The 24,157-nt window shown below is 48.6% G+C and overlaps 2 protein-coding genes and 1 pseudogene across 6 annotated transcripts in view; 1 reads left to right on the top strand and 2 right to left on the bottom strand.

Moving 5' to 3' along the window:
- Nucleotides 1-1,907: 1,907 nt before the first annotated feature.
- On the bottom strand, nucleotides 1,908-2,703 carry LOC116462059 (filamin-B-like; annotated as a pseudogene).
- Nucleotides 2,704-12,502: 9,799 nt separating this feature from the next.
- ANKRD33 (ankyrin repeat domain 33) lies at nucleotides 12,503-16,090 on the bottom strand. 3 transcript variants are annotated; one of them, XM_032143694.2, is made up of 5 exons: nucleotides 15,862-16,090; nucleotides 15,375-15,625; nucleotides 14,997-15,126; nucleotides 14,710-14,820; nucleotides 12,503-13,643 (listed from the first exon to the last, which is right to left on the bottom strand). In XM_032143694.2, exons 1-5 carry the CDS (start codon nucleotides 16,004-16,006, stop codon nucleotides 12,925-12,927), a joined length of 1,356 nt encoding a protein of 451 aa, XP_031999585.1. In that variant the 5' UTR covers nucleotides 16,007-16,090; the 3' UTR covers nucleotides 12,503-12,924. The 3 variants fall into 3 exon arrangements, with proteins under 3 accessions (XP_031999585.1, XP_031999588.1, XP_031999586.1); XM_032143697.2 differs by lacking the exons at nucleotides 15,375-15,625; nucleotides 15,862-16,090 and having other exon boundaries at nucleotides 12,890-13,047; nucleotides 13,248-13,643; nucleotides 14,680-14,820; nucleotides 14,997-15,117; XM_032143695.2 differs by lacking the exons at nucleotides 15,375-15,625; nucleotides 15,862-16,090 and adding an exon at nucleotides 13,735-13,797 and having other exon boundaries at nucleotides 12,925-13,643; nucleotides 14,680-14,820; nucleotides 14,997-15,117.
- A 72-nt stretch (nucleotides 16,091-16,162) lies between these two features.
- The window catches only part of FIGNL2 (fidgetin like 2), a 68,890-nt gene continuing 60,895 nt past the window's right edge, over nucleotides 16,163-24,157 (top strand). For 2 of the 3 annotated variants that reach the window (XR_009211719.1, XM_058433742.1), the window contains exons 1-2: nucleotides 16,163-16,348; nucleotides 18,285-18,403. Coding sequence is in view for 1 of the 3 variants with exons in the window: in XM_058433742.1 (XP_058289725.1) it covers nucleotides 18,352-18,403 (52 nt within the window). In the remaining 2 variants the exon portion in view is untranslated. Of the gene's footprint in view, nucleotides 16,349-18,284; nucleotides 18,404-20,670; nucleotides 20,873-24,157 lie in introns of those variants that run through there. The other variant, XR_009211718.1, reaches the window with a different exon arrangement.

A 24,157-nucleotide genomic window follows, 5' to 3' on the forward strand; every position in this document is an offset into this window, starting at 1 on the left:
TACTAGGGAGGCTGAGGCAGGAGAATCACCCCAACCCAAGAGGCAGAGGCCGCGTTGAGCCGAGATCACGCCATTGCACTCCAGCCTGGGCGACAAGAGCAAAACTGCATCTCAAAACAAAACAACCAGTTTTTGTCCAGTTCAAGGATTATTTTCTGTGTCCTTCCACCCTGCTATTGCACTCATCCAATGAGTTTTTATTTCAGTTACTGCAATTTCCAGTTCTAAAATGTCCATTTGGTTCTTTGTATCTCCTAAATTTTTATTATTATTTTGCTGGGACATTCTATTTCTTTGTTGAGATTTTTGATTTTTTTCATTTGTTTCATGATTGTTCTTAATTGCTTACTGAAGCCTTTTTTTTTTTTTTTTTTTTTTTTTCGAGATAGAGTCTCACTCTTCCTTCCCAGGCTGGAGTGCAATGGCCTGACCTTGGCCCACTGCAACCTCCGCCTCCTGGGTTCAAGCGATTCTTCTGCCTCAGCCTCCCAAGCAGCCAGGGTTACAGGCACCCAGCTATGCCCAGCTAATTTTTTCCATTTTTTACTAGAGAAGGGGTTTCATCATGTCAGCCAGGCCGGCCTCAAACTCCTGACCTCAGGTGATCCACCCGCCTCAACCTCCCAAAGTGCTGGGATCACAAGCGTGAGCCACCATGCCCGGCTACTGAAGCCTTTTTTTAATGGCCACGGTAAAATTTTTGTCATACGATTCTAACATCTCTATCATCTCCGCGTTGGCATCAACTGTGTTTTTCATTCAGTTTGAGATCTTTCTGGTTCTTGGTATGACAAGTGATTTTTTTTTTTTTAAACTGGATATTTGGGGTATCGTGTAATGAAACTCTGAGTCTTCTGTAAATCTTCTGTTGTAGCTGGCGTTTTATGATACCATTCTGGCAGGGGAGGAGAGGGTACCTATCTCGTTACTAACAGTGGGGGAAAACGTCTAGGTTCTCCATTCAACCTCCACTGATGCTCATTACTGGCATGTGCGGGTGGGAGTTCCGCTGGAGGGAGTAGGAGTGCCTCAATGCTGCTCCTCCACGGCCTCTACTGACACCTTCCCGGGGAGTGGCTTCCTTATTGCTAGACTGTGGTCAAAGTCTAGGCTCCCCTTTCACCTTTTGGGGGTGTAAGTGCGGGACTGCACAGTTTTTTCTGTGGTGTGGAGCTGGAGTAGAGCAGTGATTGTGTTTAAAAGTTATGGCCAGGCGCGGTGGCTCACGCTTGTAATCCCAGCACTTTGGGAGGCCGAGGCGGGCAGATCATGAGGTCAGGAGATCGAGACCACGGTGAAACCCTGTCTCTACTAAAAACACAAAAAATTAGCCGGGCGTGGTGGCGGGCGCCTGTAGTCCCAGCTACTCGGAGAGGCTGAGGCAGGAGAATGGCGTGAACCTGGGAGGTGGAGCTTGCAGTGAGCCGAGATTGCGCCACTGCACTCCAGCCTGGGTGACAGAGCGAGACTCCGTCTCAAAAAAAAAAAAAAAAAAAAAAGGGAAGGAGCCTGCCAGGCTCGGTGGCTCACGCCCTGTAATCCCAGCGCTTTAGGAGGCCGAGGCGGGAGGATCACAAGGTCAGGAGTTCGAGACCAGCCTGGCCAATATGGTGAAACCCTGTCTCTACTAAAAATACAAAAATTAGCCGGGCGTGGTGGTGGGCGCCTGTAGTCCCAGCTACTCGGAGAGGGTGAGGCAGGAGAATGGCGTGAACCCGGGAGGCGGAGCTTGCAGTGAGCCGAGATTGCGCCACTGCACTCCAGCCTGGGCGACAGAGCGAGACTCCGTCTCAAAAAAAAAAAAAAAAAAAAAAGTTTTCTGCCTCACTGGGCTGCTCTTTCCTGGTCTTCTGGCTGGACAGGGCAGCTTTTGTTGGCACTTTCTATGTTTGTGCCCACTGGCATTTTCAGGTCGTCAGCTTCTTTGGCTCCAATTCTCTGCCATAGGCCCTGGCTTTCTTCAGGTTGAGTTTGGGTTTGAGAAGAGCCCCTGGCTTGAGCTTGGCTTTGGGGAACTGGGATAGGTAAGTCATAACTGAGTGCTCGCCCACATCCGAGCGAATGATTTCTTCAGGAGTGGGACACCCAGCCATCGTCTGCCTGCTGCATGGCTTCTCCTGCGCTTTCCACAGGCTTCTGTGGGTGCCGGGATTCCCAGTCTGGGCACAGCCCTGGAGCACAGCTGTCTACCAGGGCTCTCAAGGCTTTGCTGTCTTGCCAGTTCTGGTTAAAGTTGGTGATGGGCAAGTAGCGGATCTTGTTCTGAATCCACCGCAGCAGCCTCTGCTTCGGCATCTGCTTCTTGGCATCATCATCCCCTTCATCCTCACACGGGGGCGTGGAGACGGAGTAGCGGAGGATCAGCGTCCACACCAGATCCAAGATGAGCTTCAGGCTCCCTCCACAATGGCTTTGCTATCGATGGACGCGAGCTTGATGCTGTCATGGTCCAGGAGCTCGAGCGCCACGGACACGGTCTTGAGCTGCGTCTGGCGAACGGTGGGCCGCTGATGGTACTTGAGGTGCATGTGCTTCTGGCTGAGCACCTCGAGCAGCGCGATGGGCCAGCGCCCGTCGCTCAGGTCAGCGCCAACGCCGTTTGTTCACGCACTTGAGGTGCTCGTTGCACCAGCTTGCGAACGTGTTCTGCTGCATCTTCTTCCACGGCGCGTCCTCCGCCAGATCCTTCTCGGTCACCGGCATCCTGGTGGCGGGGAGAGCGCAAGGCGCAACGAACTGCCGGGAAATGGTGTCTGGGGGCCCAAGGGCCGAGGAGCGAGAACCGAAGCGGAGCGGGAGCGGGGTTCTCGAACTTGCTGCTATCGGAGCCACGGCCGCGCGTACTGCTCTGAGGCCGCCCGCCCCTGGCCGCGGGAGGCGCCTGGCCCCGCGCCTGCGCACTGAGCCGCCTCTTAATATTCTTAATGATGTTTCAACAAAGGGCTCAGCATTTTCATTCAGCAATGGGCCTCACAAACTATATAGCTGGTTCTGCACCAGGGAGGGTAAGGAGAAACAGCAAGGGAGGAAAACTGGCAGGGCATGAGATGGGCTTTGCTCCATTGAAATTGCAGGGTGGGAGAATTATATCGGACAACCTAGGGATTTTTTGTTTGCTTGTTTGGTTTGGTTTTTGTTTTTTGAGACAGAGTCTTGCTCTGTTGCCCAGGCTGGAGGCTGGAGTGCCGTGGCACGATCACAGCTCAATGCAACCTCCGCCTCCCAAGTTCAAGCAATTTTCCTGCCTCAGCCTCCCGAGTAGCTGGGATTACAGGCATGAGCCACCACGGCCCGGCTAATTTTTTTGTGTTTTTAGTAGAGACGGGGTTTCACCATGTTGGCCAGACTGGTCTTGAACTTCTGACCTTAAGTGATCCTCCCACCTCGGCCTCCCAAAGTGCTGGGATTACAGGCGTGAGCCACCGCTCCCAGCTAACCTAGGGATTTTTTAAACACAAGAAACATGAAAACAGTAGAACAGGGTACCCAAGGAGGAAGAACTGTGGGTCTCCATTAGGGGAGAAGTGGGACAGATGTCTGTAAATTCCATTTATCCATCTATTCAACACATAGGAGAGATGATCAGTTTTGTGGGCAAATGGAGTCTGGGTTTTGCCTGGAGGAAAAGGGAGAAGAAATGACTTCTCTAGGTCTTCCTCAGCTCAGGGCAGAAAGCATGATGGTGTCCTGAAAGAGCATAAACTGTGGGAGGTGGGGCCTGGGTTGCAGGCCCAAATCATTTATCTGGGCCTCAGTTTCCTCCTCTGTACACTGAGGGGTTTCGACCAGACAATCCTGAAGGTCCTTGCCTGCCTTATATGCTCTCTTTTGGCTCTAAGATTCGGGAATACTACCCGGTCCCAGAACTGGTCACTAGAACTCAGGTAAGAAAGATAGTTTGGCTGGTGCCTAGGTTTGGGGAGGGTGGGGGGGTAGCCAGAGTTCTGCCCCACGACTCAGGAAGAGGCTGGCAGATTCCCAGACTTTAAGCCGCCAAGTCATCTTCCTCTTCCTCTCCAGCTCTTCCAGATCTCCTCCAGATGGGCTTGTCCACTCCCCCCCACCCCCACCCTCAGGATGACTCTTCTCAGGATGGAACCTCTTGAGGAAGGGATGCCACGTCAGGGCAGGAGAGTCTTAAGATTGGACGGTGTCCACACGATGCCATGGAGGTGGGTGGGCCTGAAGCCTGGTCTCTGTGGAGAAGCTGTTTTAGCACTGCCTGCCTGGCAGTGCAGTGAGCTGTGCATTGCCCCTCCCTCCAGGCTTCCCATAGACTCTGTCACCCTCCAAATTGGCCTCAGCACTGAGGAAGAGGAGAGTTAGTGGAAAGAGCTCAGACTTGGAGTTGGAAAACCTGTGTGTGAGCCTCAGTTTTCATTCCTGTAGGAAAGGGTTGATAATTCCTTCTCTACCACATTCTCAAACTAAGCAAACTATGTGCAAAAGCCCTCACCCAGCCGGCTGTAAAACCCACAAGGACACTGGTTTGTGCGGAAGGAGGGGCAGAGGTGTGGGATAGGAGGAAGGGCACTGAACCAGGAGTCAGGAGACCTGAGGCTTGGCCGTACACAGTGGAGGAGCCTCTATTTCCTTGTCTGCTCAAAGACAAATAATACATATTGCCCTTTCTACTACTGGCTACATGAGAGGTTATGATACAGATGAATATAGCCCCTGAAGAGGCTGCAAAGAAGAAGGCAGCTGTTTTGAAAAAAAAAATTAAAAGAATCCCAAATAAGCTCAGGGTAAAATAAATACAACTTTGCAGAAGAGTTTATAATGAGAAGCAACCGTACCCACCCTCAGACCGCATTGCTAGGGCCAACCTTTGTCTCAAAGTTCCAAATACTAGTTTTTCTGACATTTACTTCAACAAACCCTCAGTAATGTGTGTACACTGCTGTCTCTAGATTTAAAAGGTTCAGGATTTAGGCCACTTAGATTGTCTCTCTCTAATTTTTTTTTTTTTTTTTTTTGAGACAGGGTCTCACTGTGTACTCTGTCACCCAGGATGGAGTGCAGTGGCGAGGTCATGGCTCACTGCAGCCTCAAACTCCCTGGCTCGAGTGATCCTCCCACCTCAGCCTCCCAAGTAGCTGGGACTACAGGCATGCACCACCATGCCCAGCTAATTTTTTAATTATTTGTGGAGATGAGGTCTTGCTATGCTGCCCAGCTGGTCTTGAACTCCTGGGCTTAAGTGATCCTCCCACCTTGACCTCCTCTCTCTCTAATTATTGATCATCATATTATTATTTTATAAATTTAAGTAGTATAGCCCAACCTCTAGTTCGTATTTATGGTATTAGAAAGTATCTCTTGACTGTGCTGATTGAGGATAGCGGCACCCTGCCCTTCCCCGAGCTGCAATGAGGGAAGACATGTCAATCACCTAAGATGAACCATCTTGTTATGGGGGGTGTTCAGCTGGAACTCCTGAAGGTGGAGATGCTCTGACGGCCGTGCTGAGCATTCCAGATGGCATAGGAGTTCCTGAAGGCATCAAGACTTCCCCATTCCAATGAACAGCAAAGTCTGAGTTTGCTTGGATGAGGAAGGGCAGAGTTGACTGGCAAGGGGGTGGGAGCCTGGCAGATTCTTGGGTGGTGTTGAGAGAACCCTTACTGCATGGGGAGCAAGTTTGAGGCATTAAGGCGACCATCCGCAGTGTGGACCAGAAAAGGTCCCCAGCATCTGAGAGTAGGTAATGGCCCCGGCTGAGAGAAAATATTTGGAAGGGGGGCTGCACGTCTGGGAGAGATCAGAGCCAGCGGGATTTCCTTCAGCTCCAGCCACTCCGGTGGGTGGGACCGGATTGCTTATGCTGGACACAGGAATCTGCCTTTGTTTCCAGCTGGAGGGGAAATGCCATAAATCCTGCCCCGTTCCCACCCCTCCAGCATCCGTGCCCAGGCTCTGCCCTTCTCAGGACCAGAGGGCCTGGGACTGAGGGCCCTTAGGTGAGTGCTTATTTCCAGGACCCCCAAATCCACAGGCCTCTGCCCCTTGTCCCCCAAAAGCAGGGCACTGGCATGGGTGTAGGAAATAGGGGTCGGGGTATCCGAGGCGGGTCTGGAGTAAACAGGAACAAATAAGGAGTGAGGTTTAGACCTGCTCACCGCTCTCCTCTCCCTTGGAGGGATCATGGCCTTTCACAGTTAAGGAGGACACCAAGCTCTGAAGGGAAGACTTAAAGGCAGGGCCTGGGCCCCCCTAGCACCCCAATTCCTGCCCAGATAGATGGACCATGAAACTCCGACCAGTCACACAGGCAATTTTTGGAGCTGGATGGCTGGGACAATGGATGCGGTGTTGTGGGGCAGAGAGGGCAGAGCAGGGCATGAGCCGGGAATCTAGGGAAGAGGGGGCCCTGTTTTTATTTTTTCCTGGTCAGTGAGTGTTTGTGCACCTGTGTGAACAAGTGTGTATATGTGTGCCTGCATGTGAAGCCTCGCTACGTGCAACTGGGTGTTTGTGGGCCAATGGGCCTGTGTAGATGTCTGTACCTGTAAGCCCTTTGCTGACGGCTTGTCTGCATGTGTCTGTCTAACCATCTGGAGTAGAAGTTGGCAGGAGCGGGGGTGTTGAGGAGGGCCTAAACCTTGTCCTCAAGCCCTCTCCTTCAGATTTGGTATTTTCCTTAGGGATGAAAAGGTCTCCCTGTGGGAAAGGAGAGAGGAGAGCAGGTGTAAACTTCTGTGTGAGCTGTGGCCAATGAGGTCTCTCTCAGTGTGACCAGCTGAGATCTGATAGGTGGAAGGTCCAGACAGGCCAGGGTAAGGGTGTGGCTGGCCTGGTGGTTGATGTGGTGGAAGACGCATGTGTGGTCCTGACCACTTGGAAGGTGTGGCTGCTGGAGAGGGGGCATCCTATCCAGGTTCCCCAGTATGGAGAAAAGAGGACACAGACCAGTGGGCCCCCAGCTGTCCTCTGTCCTCCCTACATATATGTACTCCCTTGCCTTTTCCTGGCGAGGGGTTTCCTGGGGCATGCCCTGGAATGCCCACCGCCGGTCCGTGGATAAGAGCAGCCCCTGAGAGAAGGAGGGAGATGATAAAGGCCCCCCTGAGCATCCAGGACCTTAGAGGAGCCTGAACAAGGTTCTTCCCTATGCACATGGTTTGAGCCTGGGATGGGCCCCATGCTGAGCCAAGGGCTAGGGACACAGACATCGTCCCTACCCACACGGGAGTGAGTAGGGTTCCCCAGGAGTCCACACAAGCCTGGCTGACATCCCAGTGTGTGTCGGGACAGCCGACTCTGCAGTCCCAGGTATAGGAGCCCTCTGCCTCCCAGGTGGAGGGTGGACATGTGCACACTCGGGAGCAGTTCCCCCAGCCGCCAGCACTGTGGTGATGAGGTGGGCCAGGAGTGGGCCTAGGGTGGGGATGCAGAGATGTGTGTTTTCATTTCCTGGGCCCCAGAATAGTTTCCTAGAATCACAGGGGAGGCCATGGGGCCCCAAGGACACATCCGCCAGCCTCCTCCACGGAGCTGCACCCTGGGCTGTTCCCTCACTCGCTGCTGATCAGGTATAGTCCCAGGCTGCTGTTGACCCACCATGCCCTGACCATGTGCCAGGTGGTGTCCAATGCCTCTCAGACCCCTCACTCCTCGGGCTACAGACAGCCCTGGGTGGCAGCAATTGTGGTCTCATCATTTGATGTTACACATGAGGTGACTCAGGTTGGGAGAGGCAGAGCCAGGACTGAAACCCAGGTCTGTCTGACTCCAAAGGCTTTGCCGTGCCTGCATTCTGCACAGCCAGGGCCCTCACTATGGATTTCCTGGCCTCTGCTGACAGGGACTGAGTTCGGAAGCCTCAGGAGCTGTGATGAGGGAGGGGGAGGCAAGGATATTAGAGGAGAGGTTGACTTTGGGAGGCACAGGCCAGAGCAACTCCAGGCCTCAAGGTTCTCTCCCTCTGATCAGCCTGAAAGGGTTCTGGGAGGGGGAGGGAAGGCTATTGTCATGATCTATTAGAGGATTAGAGAGAAATGGCTTCGCCTGGGAGGGGGAGTTGCTAGAGTGAAGTCCGGGGACTCTAGCCGTCCTGGAGATGGCCAGGGTTTGGAGGGGTGGGTCTTCTCCAAGGCAGAGAGGCTCCCTCTGCTGGAAAACATGCTCCAACCTGGAACCCAGGCATTAATGTGGGTTCCACCAGATCCACCACGGCCAGGACAGAGGGGCCAAGGGAACCACAGAGGGCTAGTTCCCTGGCCTTGAAGGTACAGTAGTTGCCCCTGAGCAGGTTGGAGGTGGAGGGAGAGGCTCAAAGAATCAGAGGCTCAAAGTTTAATCCTCCCTGGCTGTAAGCAGATGCCATGTGCTACAGTGGAATGAGCGCAGGCTTTGGAATCTCACAGACTTGAGCTCCAAGCAGCGCTTTGCCACTTACCAACTGGTGACATTGGGCAAGTTGCCTAACCTTTATAGCCTCAATTTCCTCAACTGCAAAATAGGAAGGCTGTGCAGATTAAATAAGAAAACGTAGGCCGGGCGCGGTGGCTCACGCCTGTAATCCCAGCACTTTGGGAGGCTGAGGTGGGTGGATCACCTAAGGTCAGGAGTTCAAGACCAGCCTGGTCAACATGGTGAAACCCTGTCTCTACTACAAATACAAAAATTAGCCAGGAGTGATGGCACATGCCTGTAATCCCAGCTACCCAGGAGGCAGAGGTTGCAGTGAGCTGAGATCAAGCCACTGCACTCCAGCCTGGGTGACAGAGATGAGACTCCATCTCAAAAAAAAAAAAAAAAGAAAGAAAAAGAAAGAAAGAAGGAAAGAAAGAAAGAAAGAAAGAAAGAAAGAAAGAAAGAAAGAAAGAAAGAGAATGGGCCAGCATGGTGGCTCACAACTATAATCCCAGCACTTTGGGAGGCAGAGGTAGGAGGATCACTTGAGCCCAGGAGTTCAAGACCAGCCTTGGCAACATAGTGAGACTTTATCTCCACAAAAAAATTAAAAAGTTATCCAGGTGTGGTGGCACACATTTATAGTCCCAGCTACTTGGGAGGCTGAGGCAGGAGGATCCTTTGACCTCAGGAGTTCAAGGCTGCAGTGAGCTATGATCACAACCTTGCACTCCAGCATGAGCAGCAGAACAAGACCTTGTCTCAAAATATGTATAGATATAGATATAGATAGATAGAGCCAGGTACGATGCCAAGTGCTGCGTCATCTCATTCAATTCTTATAACAGCCCTATGGTGAACATGTTACTCTTACCTCTATTCTGCACGTGACACCTGTGAGGCTCAGAAAGTGTAAGTAACTTGTCCAAGGTCACAGGCCAACTCCCAGGGAGGCATTTTGCCACGATGCTAATCCATGACTATTGATGTAGCTTCTTTCTCCGTCTATGATATCCAATGCCAAGGCTGGCTTCCTATGCCATGATTTCAGCAGTGGGTGGGGAGGAAAGACATCTAGCTCCATCCTGGAGGCCCTGAAGCAGTTTAATCCAACTCACTTCCCCGGGGCTCTTCCTTAATACATCACCTCTTGATAGTACTTTACAGTTTATGGAACTCTTTCACCCATACTAGCTAGTGGATCCTTCCAATAGCCCCATTTTCTCCATTTAACAGATGTGAAAGCAGAGGCAAGAGAAATTTAAGTGCCTTATTCGGGATCAAATAGGTGGGAGACAGTGAAGTTATCCTTGAGTCCCTTCCAGTCCACCATAGTGGCCTTCAGAGCCCTTCTGGGAGAAATCATATATTATCTGAACCTATTAGTCATTTTCATCTCAGTGTGTGTGTGTGTGTTGGGGGGGGGTGTATTTTCCCTATTCAAAGAGTGGATTTATTTTTTAATGTTTCAAAATTTGGTAGACATAATTAGAAAGTCAAAACGCCCTGTGCAGAATTCCACATAATTTATCTAGATACTCTACCCTCAAGGAGATGGTGTATAACTCCCCACTCCGTTGGTGTGGACCTTGTATAAGACTTCCTTCCAAAGATGACAGTGCAGAGAGGGGGAAGAAAGAGAAACTTTACAGTGGAGAAAACTGACAAACTACCTGAGCCAGGTGATTGAGGTCTATATCAAGTGATAAGTCATGTTCATACTATATGCCTCCCTTGACATGATGTGAGAAAAACTTTACCTCTGTGGAATCTTCCTTTCTGAAAACCCAAAGACCCAGTCTTACATTAATTATAAGAAAAACATCAGACAGGCCAGGCGTGGTGGCTCACACCTGTAATCCCAGCACTCTGAGAGGCCAAGGCAGGCAGATCACTTGAGCTCAGGAGATCAAGACTAGCCTGGGCAACATGGTAAAACCCTGTCTCTATCAAAAATACACACACACACACACACACACACACACCCCACCACCAACAACAACAACAAATCAGAGAAACCTCAACTGAGAGACATGCACAAAATACATGACCAATACGACTCAAAACTGTCAAGATCATGAGGAACAAGGGAAGTCTGAGAAACTGTCACAGTCAAGAGGATTCTGGGAGATGTGATGATGAAATGTAACAGGGGATCCTGGATAGAATCCTGGGATAGAAAAGGGACATCAGGGCTGGGCGCGGTGGCTCACCCCTGTAATCCCAGCATTTTGGGAAGTCAAGGCAGGCAGATTGCTTGAGGTCAGGAGTTTGAGGCCAGCTTGATCAACATGGTGAAACCCTGTCTCTACTAAAAACACACAAATTAGCTGGGCATGGTGGCGCACGCCTGTAATCCCAGCTACATGGGAGGCTGAGGCAGAAAAATCACTTGAATCCAGAAGGTGGAGGTTGCAGTGAGCCGAGATCACACCACTGCACTCCAGCCTAGGCAAAAGAGCGAGACTCTGTCTCAAAAAAAAAAGAAGAGAAAAGAAAAGAAAAAGAAAAAGAAACACTAGAAAGCTCTTGACTACAGAAGGATCTGTATCTAGGTCAACTCCTTTGAAACTCAACTCTGTGCTGGGATATATGGAATATACAGCATTAACTCCCTGCCTGATGTAGAAACAATGTACAATCTTTTTCCCTTTTAACGGGAACTTTCTTTGGAAGAAAGAGGTTTTCAAACATTGTTTTCATGCAAGTTTCCCTGATGGGATTCAAACCATCAAGCCAAACTGCAGTAAGCAGAAACAGTGAGCACTGTAAACAAAAGTAAAAATCTAGTTCTTAGTTGTGCAGAGTAGGATATGAATGAAGATAATGCATTCTCAAATAATTCAGTGATTACAGTCAACTGAAGCTTTGTTTGCCTTACCAGTCATATATGTCTGGTTCACATTTCCTATCATCTAGGTCCCCTTTTTCATTATTATTCTGAACATGTCAGTTAACATTTGATTCTCCATAAAATTCATGTTATTTACCCTTCTACCCTACTCTCAAACAACATATTAATATAAACATGTAATTAAGGGAAGTGAACAAATGTCTATGGTGTCTGGTGACTTATGAATAAACACAGCTTGAAAATAAAAGATTAAATATTTTATAAAACGACAGGGGCTAGCCCAACCAACCCTAATTAAAAATAAAAATTTTAGCACTTTGGGAGGCTAAGGCAGGAGGATCGATTGAGCCCAGGAGTTTGAGACCAGCCTGGGAAACACAGCAAGACCTTATCTCTACCAAAATATACAAAAATTAGCCAGGTGTGGTGGTTTGAGCCTCTAGTCCCAGCTTCTCTCAAGGCTGAGGTGGGAGGATCACTTGAGCCCAGAAGGTCAAGGCTGCAGAACAGAGCGAGACTCTGTCTCAAAAAAAAAAAAAAAAGAAAAAAAAATTAAGGAAATCTGAATAAATCTGTTCAGTCCTTTTCTGGAGAACACTACCGTGTTCTTCCCAGGGATGCTCCAGTACCACACTGGGGGTTAGCGTTAAAGCCTTAAGGCCACACTGGATGGCTAGACCTCAATCTTGAGCCCTGCCAGTGTCTAGCTGCGGGACCTAGGCAATTCCTTAGCTTCTCTGTGCCTCATATCCTCAAAGATAAAATCCTCAGGATTACTGGAAGGGTTAAATGTGTTACTATAAATAGTAAGCACCTTCTAAGTAGTTGCTATCATTATTATAAACATACAAGCAAATATATTTACACAACAAAAGTTTGAGAAAAATATCCAAAACTTGTAAATAAGGCAAAAAAAAAAAAAGTTAGTGCCCTTTCAAAGATATTTTAGATCACTGGCTAATAACCCCACTTATGGGTCATCTAGGGGAAGTTAACTTTGTTTGACATGCTATTAATATTTACTATTGATAAGGACCCAGGCTCTCTAAAAGGACAGATTAACCTGTTAAAGATTGATAAGTGGCAAATTATTTTGGTCTAGTAGAAAAAAACAAAAATGGTTATGGCTTTATTGCCAGGTGTGAATTAACTTTTTTGTGTCTAACTTTGCAATTTTATTCCAGCATTCATTTTTTCACTGATTGTCAATAATGGCTTTTCTTTTTTTTTTTTGATCCATCCTGCTGGTTCAGTCATTAAGTAGTTAAATAAATCTTGGTACTTGCTATATATTTGTCTTAGTCATGTTTATCTTCGTGAAAATTTTACTTCGACCAATAATAATATGCCATATACACTCTTCCACTCCTTAGTTATTTTTACTTTATACATTTTGATGGTAGTTTCATATCAGAATATAAACAGCTTCCTTAGTCTTATTTTAGAATACACTGTAGAGTATGCACTGTATGGATGGACAGCAATTACATCCGTAATCAATCTAGCCTGTCCCTTACTGATGGACACCTCAGGTGTTTCCACTCTTTCACTCTTGCAAACAATGCTGGAATGAATGACCTTGTATATATATAGGTTGAGAGCAGATTTACTTAGGCAGAGATGGATGGGGAGGCTGGAGGCACTCCAGAGGGGAAAGAAGCCTTGGGAGGGGCCTGATTACCTGTTCCCAGCCTGTCCTATCCCATCTTCCCCTACTTCTGTGCCATTCTGGCCTCCTCCTCCTCCTGTTTCCTCTTCTGTATCCTGAGCTCCTGGTATCGCCAGAGAGGAAGGGCCAGACTTTGATGTCCTGCAGGACTGGGCTTCGGCTGGCACTGGTAGGGGGATGAGGAAGCCTTGGAGAGGAGGATCTTGGGGACTTGGGGCCTAGGGCTGGTGCTATCCTTGGGTTGTAGCCACTGAAGGCACTTGCTCAATATGCCCTGAGGGCTCTGGTAGGGGACGAAGACCCACGGGGACCTCTGGGGACTCCCTGGCGGGGACTGGGGAACCAGGGGAGGGGGCGGGGCAGTACCTAACAGCTCTGGCACGGACTTGCTTCGGGTGCCCAGCGAAGGTGGGTGGTCAGGGCACAGAGTGTGGCAGGCAGTGGTGACAAAGGGACTGGCCAGGCTGGTTGTGGCAGTCACAAGGTGGTCCAGAACACCCCCCTCCTGAGGAGACGGGGCAAAGGGGAGGCTCAAGGTAGCCTGCAGCCGCTCTAGGAGTGAAGGGGCAACCTGGGCCTGGGCCTGGGCCACGAGCCCAGACAAGGCCGGCCACTCGGGCTGGTAGTGCTGGCTAAGCTGCTCCACTTGGGGCCGCCTCAGCAGCTGCCGAATCCTCCACACGGTGTCGAAGCTGTCGGTCAGCACTGCCCATTCCAGGGCCGTCTTGCCCCGAACAGGGTCCACTGCTGTCAGGTCAGCACCTGGGAAGGGGCACAGGGGGTGACATGGGGCAGGATAGGGGTTGACTTGTGGAAGGGCAGATTCTTTAGGAGCAAGACTGATGTGGGTTACATTCAAAGCCATAGAGTCCCATCCTGTTGAAGGTGGAACTGGGGAGGCCAGTGTTGCAACCTCCTGTTTAAGAGAGATTAAGACGCTTAGGTCCAGAGAGGGGAAAAGACTTCAGAGAGACCTATTGTGGGGCTCCACCTGGGGCAGTATAGGGATCTCCTCAATCCAAGGAGCTGAGCAGAGCAGCGGTAAAGGCTGCCCAGGACAGGCAGAGGCCTGAGCTGCACCCTCTGGGGCAGGTGGGTGGGGATGGTCGGCTGGTTCCCTCTCCTGGTTCTTCTCACCATCTCCCTCTCCCATCTTGGGGTAAGGAAAGGGTGTAGAGCGCCCTCCTTTTTCATTCACTCCTTTTTCACTCCAAACCCAGTAGGGTGTGTGGGGAAGGGAAAAGTGGAGGCAGGGGTCCCCCAGAGTGACCAGCAGAGGGCAGCCCCACTGCGGGGAAAGAGGGTCCCCAAACAACTCCACGGACAATGTGGACTTCACCGCACCTCCCCCTGAACGACCCCACAGAGCCACAGGCCTCAACAACACTTCCCTGGATCCCCTGGAAGCCTGGCTCGTCAGAGTTGGAGGTTGTCCCAGGGAAAGCTAACACCCTCACAATACTGGTGAGGCCCAGAGAGGGAAGCCACTCAGCTAGGAACAGAGGCTGGTTCCAGATGCCAGCCTTTTTTCGTGTTAGGTTTTCCAGCTGGGCTAGGTTCCCCTCCCACACTTTTCTTCCTGGGACCTCCACACACAATGTCTGAGCTATCAATAGCAGGACTTGGTTGATTGTACAAAGCCCAAAGCATGTGCCCCCCCCTCCAGGAAGTTGAACTAGATTGATCTTCCATCTCCACCTCTCTCCTCTCTGCAAATAATCACAGCTGACTTAGTGTCTGGTGGGCAGGCTTGGAGGAGGGACTGGAGGCCACACACCCCGGTCCAGGCCCCACACACCTGCCATGAGGAGGGTGGCCACGCACTCACAGCGGTTCCGCATGGCAGCCTTCATTAACGCCGTGAGCCCCCGCTGGTCCCGGCGTTCCAGGTCCAGGCCCACATAGTAGTTGAGCAGGAGACTCACCAGAGGCACATGGCCTGCAGGGCAGCAAGGGTAAGCTTGGTCCCCAGGAAAGGGGGTGATGAAGCTCCCAAACCGCCCTCCACCCAGCAAGACAGAGTCTGGTGTAGAACACCGTGCAACAAGGGTGGGGCTGAGGCCCTGTCTGCATCAAAAGGGGGGCTGTCAGAAGTGGGGTGCAGCAGCCTCACACCTGCTTGGGCAGCCAACATGAGGGCCGTGTCTCCTCCTTTGTCCTGCTGGTTCACATCAATGAAAGGACAGTGGCTGAGCAGAGCCACAACACTCTGGAAGCCGTGGTAGCATGCGACCATGAGGCCTGTCTGAGGGAGGGGCAGCTCAGATCCCCTGCTTTCCCCCTGGGCTACCCCAGGGCCCCTTGCACCCTCTAAACCCATATCTGTCCCAGAGCCTGCCCCAAACCCTGTGAAGACCCACACTTAACCATTCCCTTCCTCCTAAGGACTGCAGGGGGTATTGCCCCTGAACCCCTATCAGGGAGCCAGGCCAGCACGGTGTGATGGGGATGCAGAGATGCCCCCAGCTGTCCTGGGAAGCCAGGACATCTCACCCTCCCATTGCTGTCCACCTGGGTGGCGTCCTCTGGGGAGACCCCACCATCCAGTATGGCTTGGAGCTGGGTGGGATCATTGTGGACACAGGCCCAATACAGGGCCCCCAGCCTGCAGCCTGGGGTGGGGGTCTCCTTGCCCGGGCAGGGTAGTGCCTCAGACATGTCCAGCCGTCTCCTGTGCAATGCCAGCTCTTCCTCTTCCAGGCAGGGGACCAGAAGGTGAGTCGCTCTTCTCACGCAGCTGGCATCTAAAACACAGAATGGAGAGGAGTAGTGAGTGTCTCCCTGGATCCTAGGGAGGGGACCCAGCAGCTGCGAAGTGCACAGCCCTTGCCCCAGGGAAAACATTTATCCCAGCAGGGGTCCCGCCCCACCTACCCTGAGAAAGGAGAAGCGCTGGGTCAGGAGCCCTAAGCAGGCAGGGTTCACCCTAGGTCAGCACCCCAGTGAGACTCACGGAGAGAGGGTCGTCGTTTTTTCTTACCTGGGGTTCGGAGGGTATCTATGAGGCAGTCAATGCGGGGCACAGCCCAGACTCCGCGGAGCACAATCACCGGGTCTCCGAATGCCTCCAGGTGGACTATCCCTCCCCAGGAAGCAACGCAGGTAACAGATGGCTGGACTTTCATAAAGAGCTGCTGCAAACACCTCGGGGCTGAGCCGGATCAAGCAGCTGGGATCGGGGGCCCCGGCGGGGCGGGTGGTCACGTCTCAGGAGCGGACCCAGACCAGCCCCAAGATCCTCCGGGTGGGCGGGGCCTGAGCCGGGCAGCTCCTCCCCGCCGGGGCGGGCTCACAAAGACGACGACTCCTGACCGACGCGCCCACCCTCGGCCCTGGGGACGCCGGCGGAGATGCAGCCTCGTGGGGTCTCCGCCCAGCTTTTTAGGCCCAGCCTAAAGCCCCTCCTCATTGGGTGGAGCGGGACTTGCTGAAGGGGTGATTGTGGGAGACGGTGTGAGTGAATGCAGGTATCTCATTAAATAGGGTTGGTACTCTCAGAATGACTCTGGGGTGGGGTCTCCAGGGGTCACCTGAACTTATTTTTTGAGGTTCTGGGGAAATAAAAACATAACTGTCAAATTATGAGTATAGAGCTGGGCCCAGTGGTTCACTCCTGTTATCCCAGCGACTCAGGAGGCTGAGGTGGGAGGATTGCTTGAGCCCGGGAGGTCGAGGCTGCAATGAACCGAGGTCGCGCCACTGAACTCTAGCCTGGGCAACAGAGGGAGATCCCCTTTAAAAAAAAACTGTGGCCATGCGGGGTGGCTCACGCCTGTAATCCCAGAGCTTTGAAATTCCAAGACGGGTGGATCATCTGAGGTCAGGAGTTCAAGACCAGCCTGGCTAACATGGCAAAACCCTGTCTCTACTAAAAATACAAAAATTAGCTGGGCTTGGTGGTGGGCGTCTGTAATCCCAGCTACTCAGGAGGCTGAGGCAGGAGAATCGCTTGAACCCGGGAGGCAGAGGTTGCAGTAAGCCGGGATCGCACCATTGCGCTCCAGCCTAGGCAACAAGAGCAAAACTCCTTCTCAAAAAACAAAACAAACAAAATTGTGAGTACAGACATTATGTGTCTACTGCAGGTGGGCAGTCGGGGCACAAAGTGCGGCAGGCAGTAGTGAGGGAGGGATTGGCCAGAAATTACGACGTATGAAATTTAATAGATTAGTTTCGGTGTGATAAATTAAATATGAAATATTTAAGTTAAATGATTTGTTAATACGATGATAAATTGTTATCAAAATATTCTTTAGTATTTATATTACATATTAAGTTTGATGGATTGGTTTTGGTCCACAGATGTAGAGAATTGAGCCAATGATATTCCCCCATTGGTATCACTCCCATCATCAGACTGTACAAGACCTCTCTCTTGTTTTACTTTCTTTAGTTTCTCTCTTTCACCCTTAATCCCCACATCCCATTCTCCTCCACCCTTTACCAACTGGCACTTGTATATCCTTGAAAATGTACATTTCATTGAAAAATATAGTATTGATTTGTGTGTTTTTATTTTATCTTTTTCTTTTTAGAGACTGGGTCTTACTCTGTCACCTGGGCTGGAGTGGAGTGGCATGATCATAGCTTACTCCAGGCTCAAACTCCTGGGCTTAAGCGATTCTCCCACCTCAGCCTCCCAAGAAGCTACGAGCTTCTCAGAGGCACACAGGTGTGTGCCACCACGCCTGTGTAACTTTTTTATGTAGAGATGGGGATCTCACTTTTTTGCCCAGGCTGGTCTCAAACTCCTGGCATCAAGTGATCCTCCTGTCTTGGCATCCCACAGTGCTGGGATTGCAGGCATGAGCCTCCATGCCCTGCTTGTATGTGTTTTTAACTAACATGTTACGAATTGTGCTGTAGAACTTATTCTGTTAGTTTTTTCTTTTTCACTTAATACTGTGTTTTTAAGCTCCATCCTTATTGCTTTAGGTGCAGTGTATCATTTGGATGTGCATTTGGTTTTTAGTAACTAAAAAACTGAGTGGTATGTTGTCCATAATAGACGGGCTCCTCAACATTAGTCTAAAACTGCTTTCAGTGTTTCTTCTGCACTGCAGAAGTTGGAAAGCTAAAACAACACTTCCCAGATTCCCTTGAGCTATGACTCTGTGGTTTGGGTTCTGCTCTTGTGCAAGATATAAATTTGGAACAGAGCTACATAGCATGGGACATCCGTTTTGCTGTCACAGGTCATGGCAGCAGCAGCAAGTCTCTGGTGAGCAGCTTCCTGATTCATCAGCTTCCTGTAGTAGTGACTGTTGTTTTCTCAATCACAGGCAGAGGTCATGTGACTCTCAAAGCTGGGGGTTGTTCCTGGACCTAAGCCTGCTTCTCCATCCCTTTCTGTTTAAACTGATCAGATTTCTTTCTTTCTTTTTTTTTTTTTTTTTGAGACAGAGTTTCACTCTTGTTGCTCAGGCTGGAGTGCAATGGCGCAATCTCGGCTCACCGCAACCTCCGCCTCATGGGTTCAAGCGATTCTCCTGCCTCAGCCTCCCCAGTAGCTGGGATTACAGGTATGTACCACCACCCCTGCTAATTTTGTATTTTTAGTAGAGACGGGGTTTCTCCATGTTGGTCAGGCTGGTCTTGAACTCCTGACCTCAGTTGATCAGCCTGCCTTGGCCCCCCAGAGTGCTGGGATTATAGGCATGAGCCACTGCACCAGGCCCAGATTTATTTCTGTTGTCTGCAGTTGAACTCTGACACATGTAGCTTAAACAAAGAGGTGCTTGTTTTTAATATATGATAAAAAGTGTTCAGGAATAGGAAACTGTTGATGTTGGTTAAGAAACTTGTCAGGGCCTTCTCTGGGATTCTCTTGACTTTTCCTCCTAGGCACAGGATGGCTGCTAAACCTCTAGCCATCACAGCAAAACGGGATAGATGCACACTGTGGAATTCTATACAGCAGTTAGAAAAAAATCTACCAGATGATAAACCAGACATCTCTGATAATCTAACACAATCCCTGTTCATAACTACCCTTCTCTCTAGCTACCTTTCACTTAGGTGTTATCATGTAATGCAGTTTTGGCCAATGAAATGCAAACAGAAGTCTGATGGGTAGGGATTCTAGGAAAAAAGTTCATGCCGTTGTTGTAAATAAATTTTCAATGCTGCAAGGAAATAGCACTCGAACATAAATTTAATTTTCTCAGCAAGGCAATTTTTACTTCTATAGAAGGGTGTGAGTCGTGAATGGAACAATGGCAAGAGCACACCTGGACAAGGGAGGAGAAGGAGTTCTTATTCCTGACACACAGCCCTACTGCTGTGGTGTTCCCCTATTGGCTAGGGTTGGACTGCACAGCCTAAGCTAATTCCAACTGGCTATTTTAAAGAGAGCAGGGATATGAGTGGCGGGGTGGGTAGTTTGGTGGGAAGGATGGTTAGGAACAGGGAACTAAAGGTGATTTAGGTCAGAGCAGGTGACCGGGGTGACTCAGGTCAAAGCAGGTGACTGGGATGACTCAGGTCAAAGCAGATAAATGGGATGAGTCAGGACAGAGCAGCTGACCAGAGAACAGATGTGAACTACTGATTAGGACTGGAGGAAAAGTTGTTTACTGATACTAGGAGCAAGGGGACTGAAGAGAACCAGGAAGCTAAACTTTAAAATGGATAATCAAAGAATAAGAGAGCTGAACATACTGACATACTGATTCTTTGAAGAGAAACTTGGGGTTCACTATAATTAACACTGTCTTGATGAAAGATGTGAGGTGCACCACTTTTCTTCTTTCTTTCTTCCTTCTTTCTTCCTGCTTATAGAATTCCATAGTGTGCATCTACCCCATTTAACCTATCCCTTCTTCCTGCGATAGATGCTTAGGTTGCCTCCAACTTCCTGTCACTATAAATAATGCCGAAGTGAACGCCCTCATATGTATCTAGTTGTGGACCCATCGGGGTCTCTGAGATCACTAGATCACAGGGCACACACATACACACTTACTGAGTGGATGCTGTCAGGTTGCACTCTGTTTCACCATGTGTGCCTACCAGCAGTGCCTAAGAGTCTCCCTACATCTTAGACAACACATGTCATTATTCAGCCTTCTAATGTTTGTCAATCTGATAGAACTATAAAGCGATATTGCTGTTTTACATTGGATTTTTCTGATTATCAACAAGGTGAGCATCTCTCCACATGCCCTGCTGGCCACTCTTGTTTTCCCTCCTGTGAATTGACTGTTCATGGCCTTTGCTCAGTATTCTATTGAATTTTCCTATCCTTTTCTTATTGATTTTTCAGGAATTCTTTTACTATTCTAGATAATAAACCCATTGTCAGATGGGTTATAGATGAGGCAACTGTACTATATAAACCTTTCTGTTAGCTTTATCTATGGTGACCTTCATTGAAATAGCTCCTGAATTTTGATATGGTTAAATTCATCAGAATTTCTCCTTATACTTTGTGCTTTAGGGTCTTGTTTACTAAGAATTTTCTACTCCAAGATCACAAAGATCTTCATTTCTTTTATTAATCTTGCAGTTTTATTTTTAATATTTAGTCTTTAATTTATCTGGAATTCACTTTTATAATACTGAAGAAATAATCCGTTATAGACTAAATTGTGTCTCCCTCAACCAACGCCAATTCATATATTGAAGCCCTAACACCAAAAATGACTGTGTTTGGAGACAGGGCCTTTAAGGAGGTAATTAAGGTTAAATGAGGTTATTAGGGCAGGGTAGGGCCCTAATCCAATAGAACCGTTGTCCTTATAAGAAGAGGAAGAGACACCAGAACTCTCTCTCTCTGTGCCTGCACAAGAAAAGGACACATGAGGACACAGTCAGAAGGTAGCATCTACAAGCCAAGGAGAGAGGCCTCTCTGGAGACCAACCCTGCTGACACCTTGATTTGGATTTCTAGCTTCCAAAACTACGAGAAAATACATTTCTGTTGTGTAACCCATTCAGCCTGTGTATTTTGGTAAGGCAACCTGAGCAGACTAATAAAGGATCCAACCTTATTTTTTTCTCCATTTAGCAAGATAACTCCATCTGTTAAACAATTCTCTCTCCCTTGATTTGTGGTGTCGTTTTTATCACATGTAAATGTTGAATTCTCTTTTATGTTTTATGCTATGTTTCAGTTATCTTATAGCATCTTATGAGGGCATTCCTGTGCCAGTGCTACACTGATTTTATTACTCTAGCCTTGTAGCCTCTCTGACTACCTGATAGAGTGGGTTCTCCATATCTGATTTTCTTTTTTGAAATTGATTTTTATTCTCTCATATAAAATTGCATATAAGATTGTTGGGTTCTTTTAAAATTTTTGCTAGAGTTTTGATAGGCATTTATTTGAATTTATAGAGTAATTTGGAGAAAATTGACTGCCTCATAATGTTAGATCTTCTCTCCTCCCCGAACATGGGATACGCTATCATCTGAGTGTTTCTCCCAGAATTCATATGTTGAAGTCCTAACCCCTCAAGGTGATGGTATTAGAAGGTGGGACTTTTTAGGGGGTAGTTAGTGCCTTTATAAAAAAAGACCCCAGAGAGCTGCCTCACCCCTTCCACCATATGAGGACTGATATGGTTAGGCTGTGTCCCCACCCAAATCTCATCTTGAATTATAGTTCCCGTAATTCCCACCTGTCATGGGAGGGAATCCAGTGGGAGGTAATTGAATCATGGGGACAATTACTCCCATGCTATTTTGTGATAATGAGTTTTCACAAGATCTGATGGGGTTTTTGTTGTTGTTGTTGTTTGAGACGGAGTTTCGCTCCTGTCGCCCAGGCTGGAGTGCAATGGCACGATCTCGGCTCACTGCAACCTCCACCAACTAGGTTCAAGGGATTCTCCTGCCTCAGCCTCCCGAGTAGCTGGAATTACAAGCTTGTGCCACCACGCCTGGCTAATTTTTTTTGTATTATTAGTAGAGACAGGATTTCACCACATTGGCCAGGCTGGTCCTTAACTCCTGACCTCAGGTGATCTGCCCACCTTGGCCTCCCAAAGTGCCAAGATTACAGGCATGAGCCACCGCACCCAGCGATCAGATGGTTTTATAAGGGGCTTTTCCCCTTTTGAATGGCACTTCTCCTTCCTGCTGCCCTGTGAAAAAGCTTGTGATTGCTTCCCCTTCTGCCATGATTGTAAGTTTCCTGAGGCCTCCCCAACCCTGCAGAACTGTGAGTCAATCCCACAAAAGTGTTGGGAATACAGGCGTGAGCCACTGTGCCTGGCCTTAATCTTGATAATACTTTGCAGTTTAACATGATTTCCCTGATATAGCCCCAGCCTCTCCTCATCCAAGGTAGCTATAATCCTAGTCTCCTGTCCATTACTCTTTTGCTCTCCTTTATATATTGTTTTACAACCTCTTCTTTATTTCTTCAGAGTATTTATATTATGTATATATACATATACAATCTTAGCTATTTTATTTAGAAGCATATAATGCTTTATGTAGTCATTTGCTGTCCACTTTTATCACTTAATATCATATTGTTAAGTTTCATTCACATTGTTGTGTTTCTATGGTCTACTCGTTTTGATTGCTGTATAATACTCTATTGTGTTGATGTACGACGGTTATTATGCACTGTCTTTTTTTTTTTCTTTTTTCTCTTTTTTTTTTTTTTTTTTGAGATGGAGTTCTGCTCTTGTTTCCAGGCTGGAGTGCAATGGCGCGATCTCGGCTCACCACAACCTCCTCTTCCCAGTTTCAAGCGATTCTCCTGCTTCAGCCTCCCAAGTAGCTGGGATTACAGGCATGTGCCACCACGCCAGGCTAATTTTGTATTTTTAGTAGAGACGGTGTTTCACCATGTTGGTCAGGCTGGTCTCGAACTCCTGATCTCAGGTGATCCACCCATCTTGGCCTCCCAAAGTGCTGGGATTACAGGCATGAGCTACCGCACCCGGCCTACGCACTGTCTTATTAACGGATATTTGGTATGTGTCCAAGTTTCTGCTATTATAAATTCTGCCACTATGAACACACTTGCATGGTTGTTTATGGAAAAATATTCCTTGGTGGCCAGGCGTGGTGGTTCACACCTGTAATTCCAGCACTTTGGGAGGCTGAGGCAGGCAGATCACCTGAGGTCAGAAGTTCAAGATGAGCCTGGCCAAGATGATGAAACCCCGTTTCTACTAAAAATACCAAATTAACTGGGCGTGGTGGCACATGCCTGTAATCCCAGCTACTCGGGAGGCTGAGGCAGGAGTATCGCTTGAACTCCAAAGGCAGAGGTTGCAGTGAGCCGAGATGGCGCCACTGCACTCCAGCCTAGGTGACAGGAGCAAAACTCCATCTCGAAAAAAAAAGTATTCCTTGAGTCCAGGCACAGTGGCTCACACCTGTCATCTCAGCACTTTGGGAGGCTAAAGCTGGCAGATTGCTTGAGCCCAGGAGTTTGAGACCAGACTGGGCAACATGGCCAAGCCCTGTCTCTACTAAAAATGAGAAAATTAGCTGGGCTCGGTGGCACATGCCTGTAGTCCCAGCAACTTGGGAAGCTCAGGTGGGAGGATCACCCAAGCCTGGGAGATTGAGGCTACAGTAAGCCAAGATTGCATGACTGCACTACAGGCCGGGCAGCTGGATTGAGACTTTGTCTTAAAAAAACAAAAAAAAAAAAAGAAAGAAAGAAAAAAAAGTATTTCTTGAGTGTATACCTACAAGTGGAATTGCTCTTATTTTCTAATTTTTTGAGATATGTGTGCAGCTAATTAATTTTCATCCTTTCTTCAAGTCTTTGAATATAAGCCTTATAGATCTTAAATTTCCCATTGAATACTACTTTAGTTGTTCCATTTTTACTTCCTCTTTGGTCAACGAATTATTTAGAAATGTCTTTAATAACTTTCAAACATATAGAAATGATTTTTGTTACTTATTTCTAGCACTGTGGTCAAACCTTTAAAATCAATCAAGACTTGCTTTATGATCTAGTATGTGATCAGATTTTGCCAAATACTTCATGTGTGCTTTAAAAGACTGTATTTTTCAGTTGTTGGGTGCCATGATGTGTGGAAAGTATTTCACTGGTTTCTGGCTTTTATTGTCTTGTTGAGAGTTCAGTGTGTCTGCTTTAAAGATTGTCTTTTCTTTTTTTTTAATTTAATTTTTTTTTTGAGACAGAGTTTCACTCTTGTTGCCCAGGCTGGAGTATAATGACACAATCTCGGCTCACTGCAACCTCCACCTCCCAGGTTTAAGCGATTCTCCTGCCTCAGCCTCCCGAGTAGCTAGGATTACAGGTGCCCACCACCACACCTGGCTAATTTTTTGTATTT

Source organism: Hylobates moloch, unplaced genomic scaffold (genome assembly GCF_009828535.3).
Source record: "Hylobates moloch isolate HMO894 unplaced genomic scaffold, HMol_V3 SCAFFOLD_22, whole genome shotgun sequence".
Classification (NCBI taxonomy): Eukaryota; Metazoa; Chordata; class Mammalia; order Primates; family Hylobatidae; genus Hylobates; species Hylobates moloch.

Excerpts from the sequence above, each read along its gene's own strand:
- ANKRD33 (XM_032143694.2), bottom strand. The coding sequence starts at position 16,006 with ATGAAAGTCCAGCCATCTGTTACCTGCGTTGCTTCCTGGGGAGGGATA. Across the intron at positions 15,626-15,861 it reads AGATACCCTCCGAACCCCAG|ATGCCAGCTGCGTGAGAAGA; the intron begins GTAAGAAAAAAC and ends TCTGTGTTTTAG. Across the intron at positions 14,821-14,996 it reads CATGTTGGCTGCCCAAGCAG|GCCATGTGCCTCTGGTGAGT; the intron begins GTGTGAGGCTGC and ends GCTGCCCTGCAG.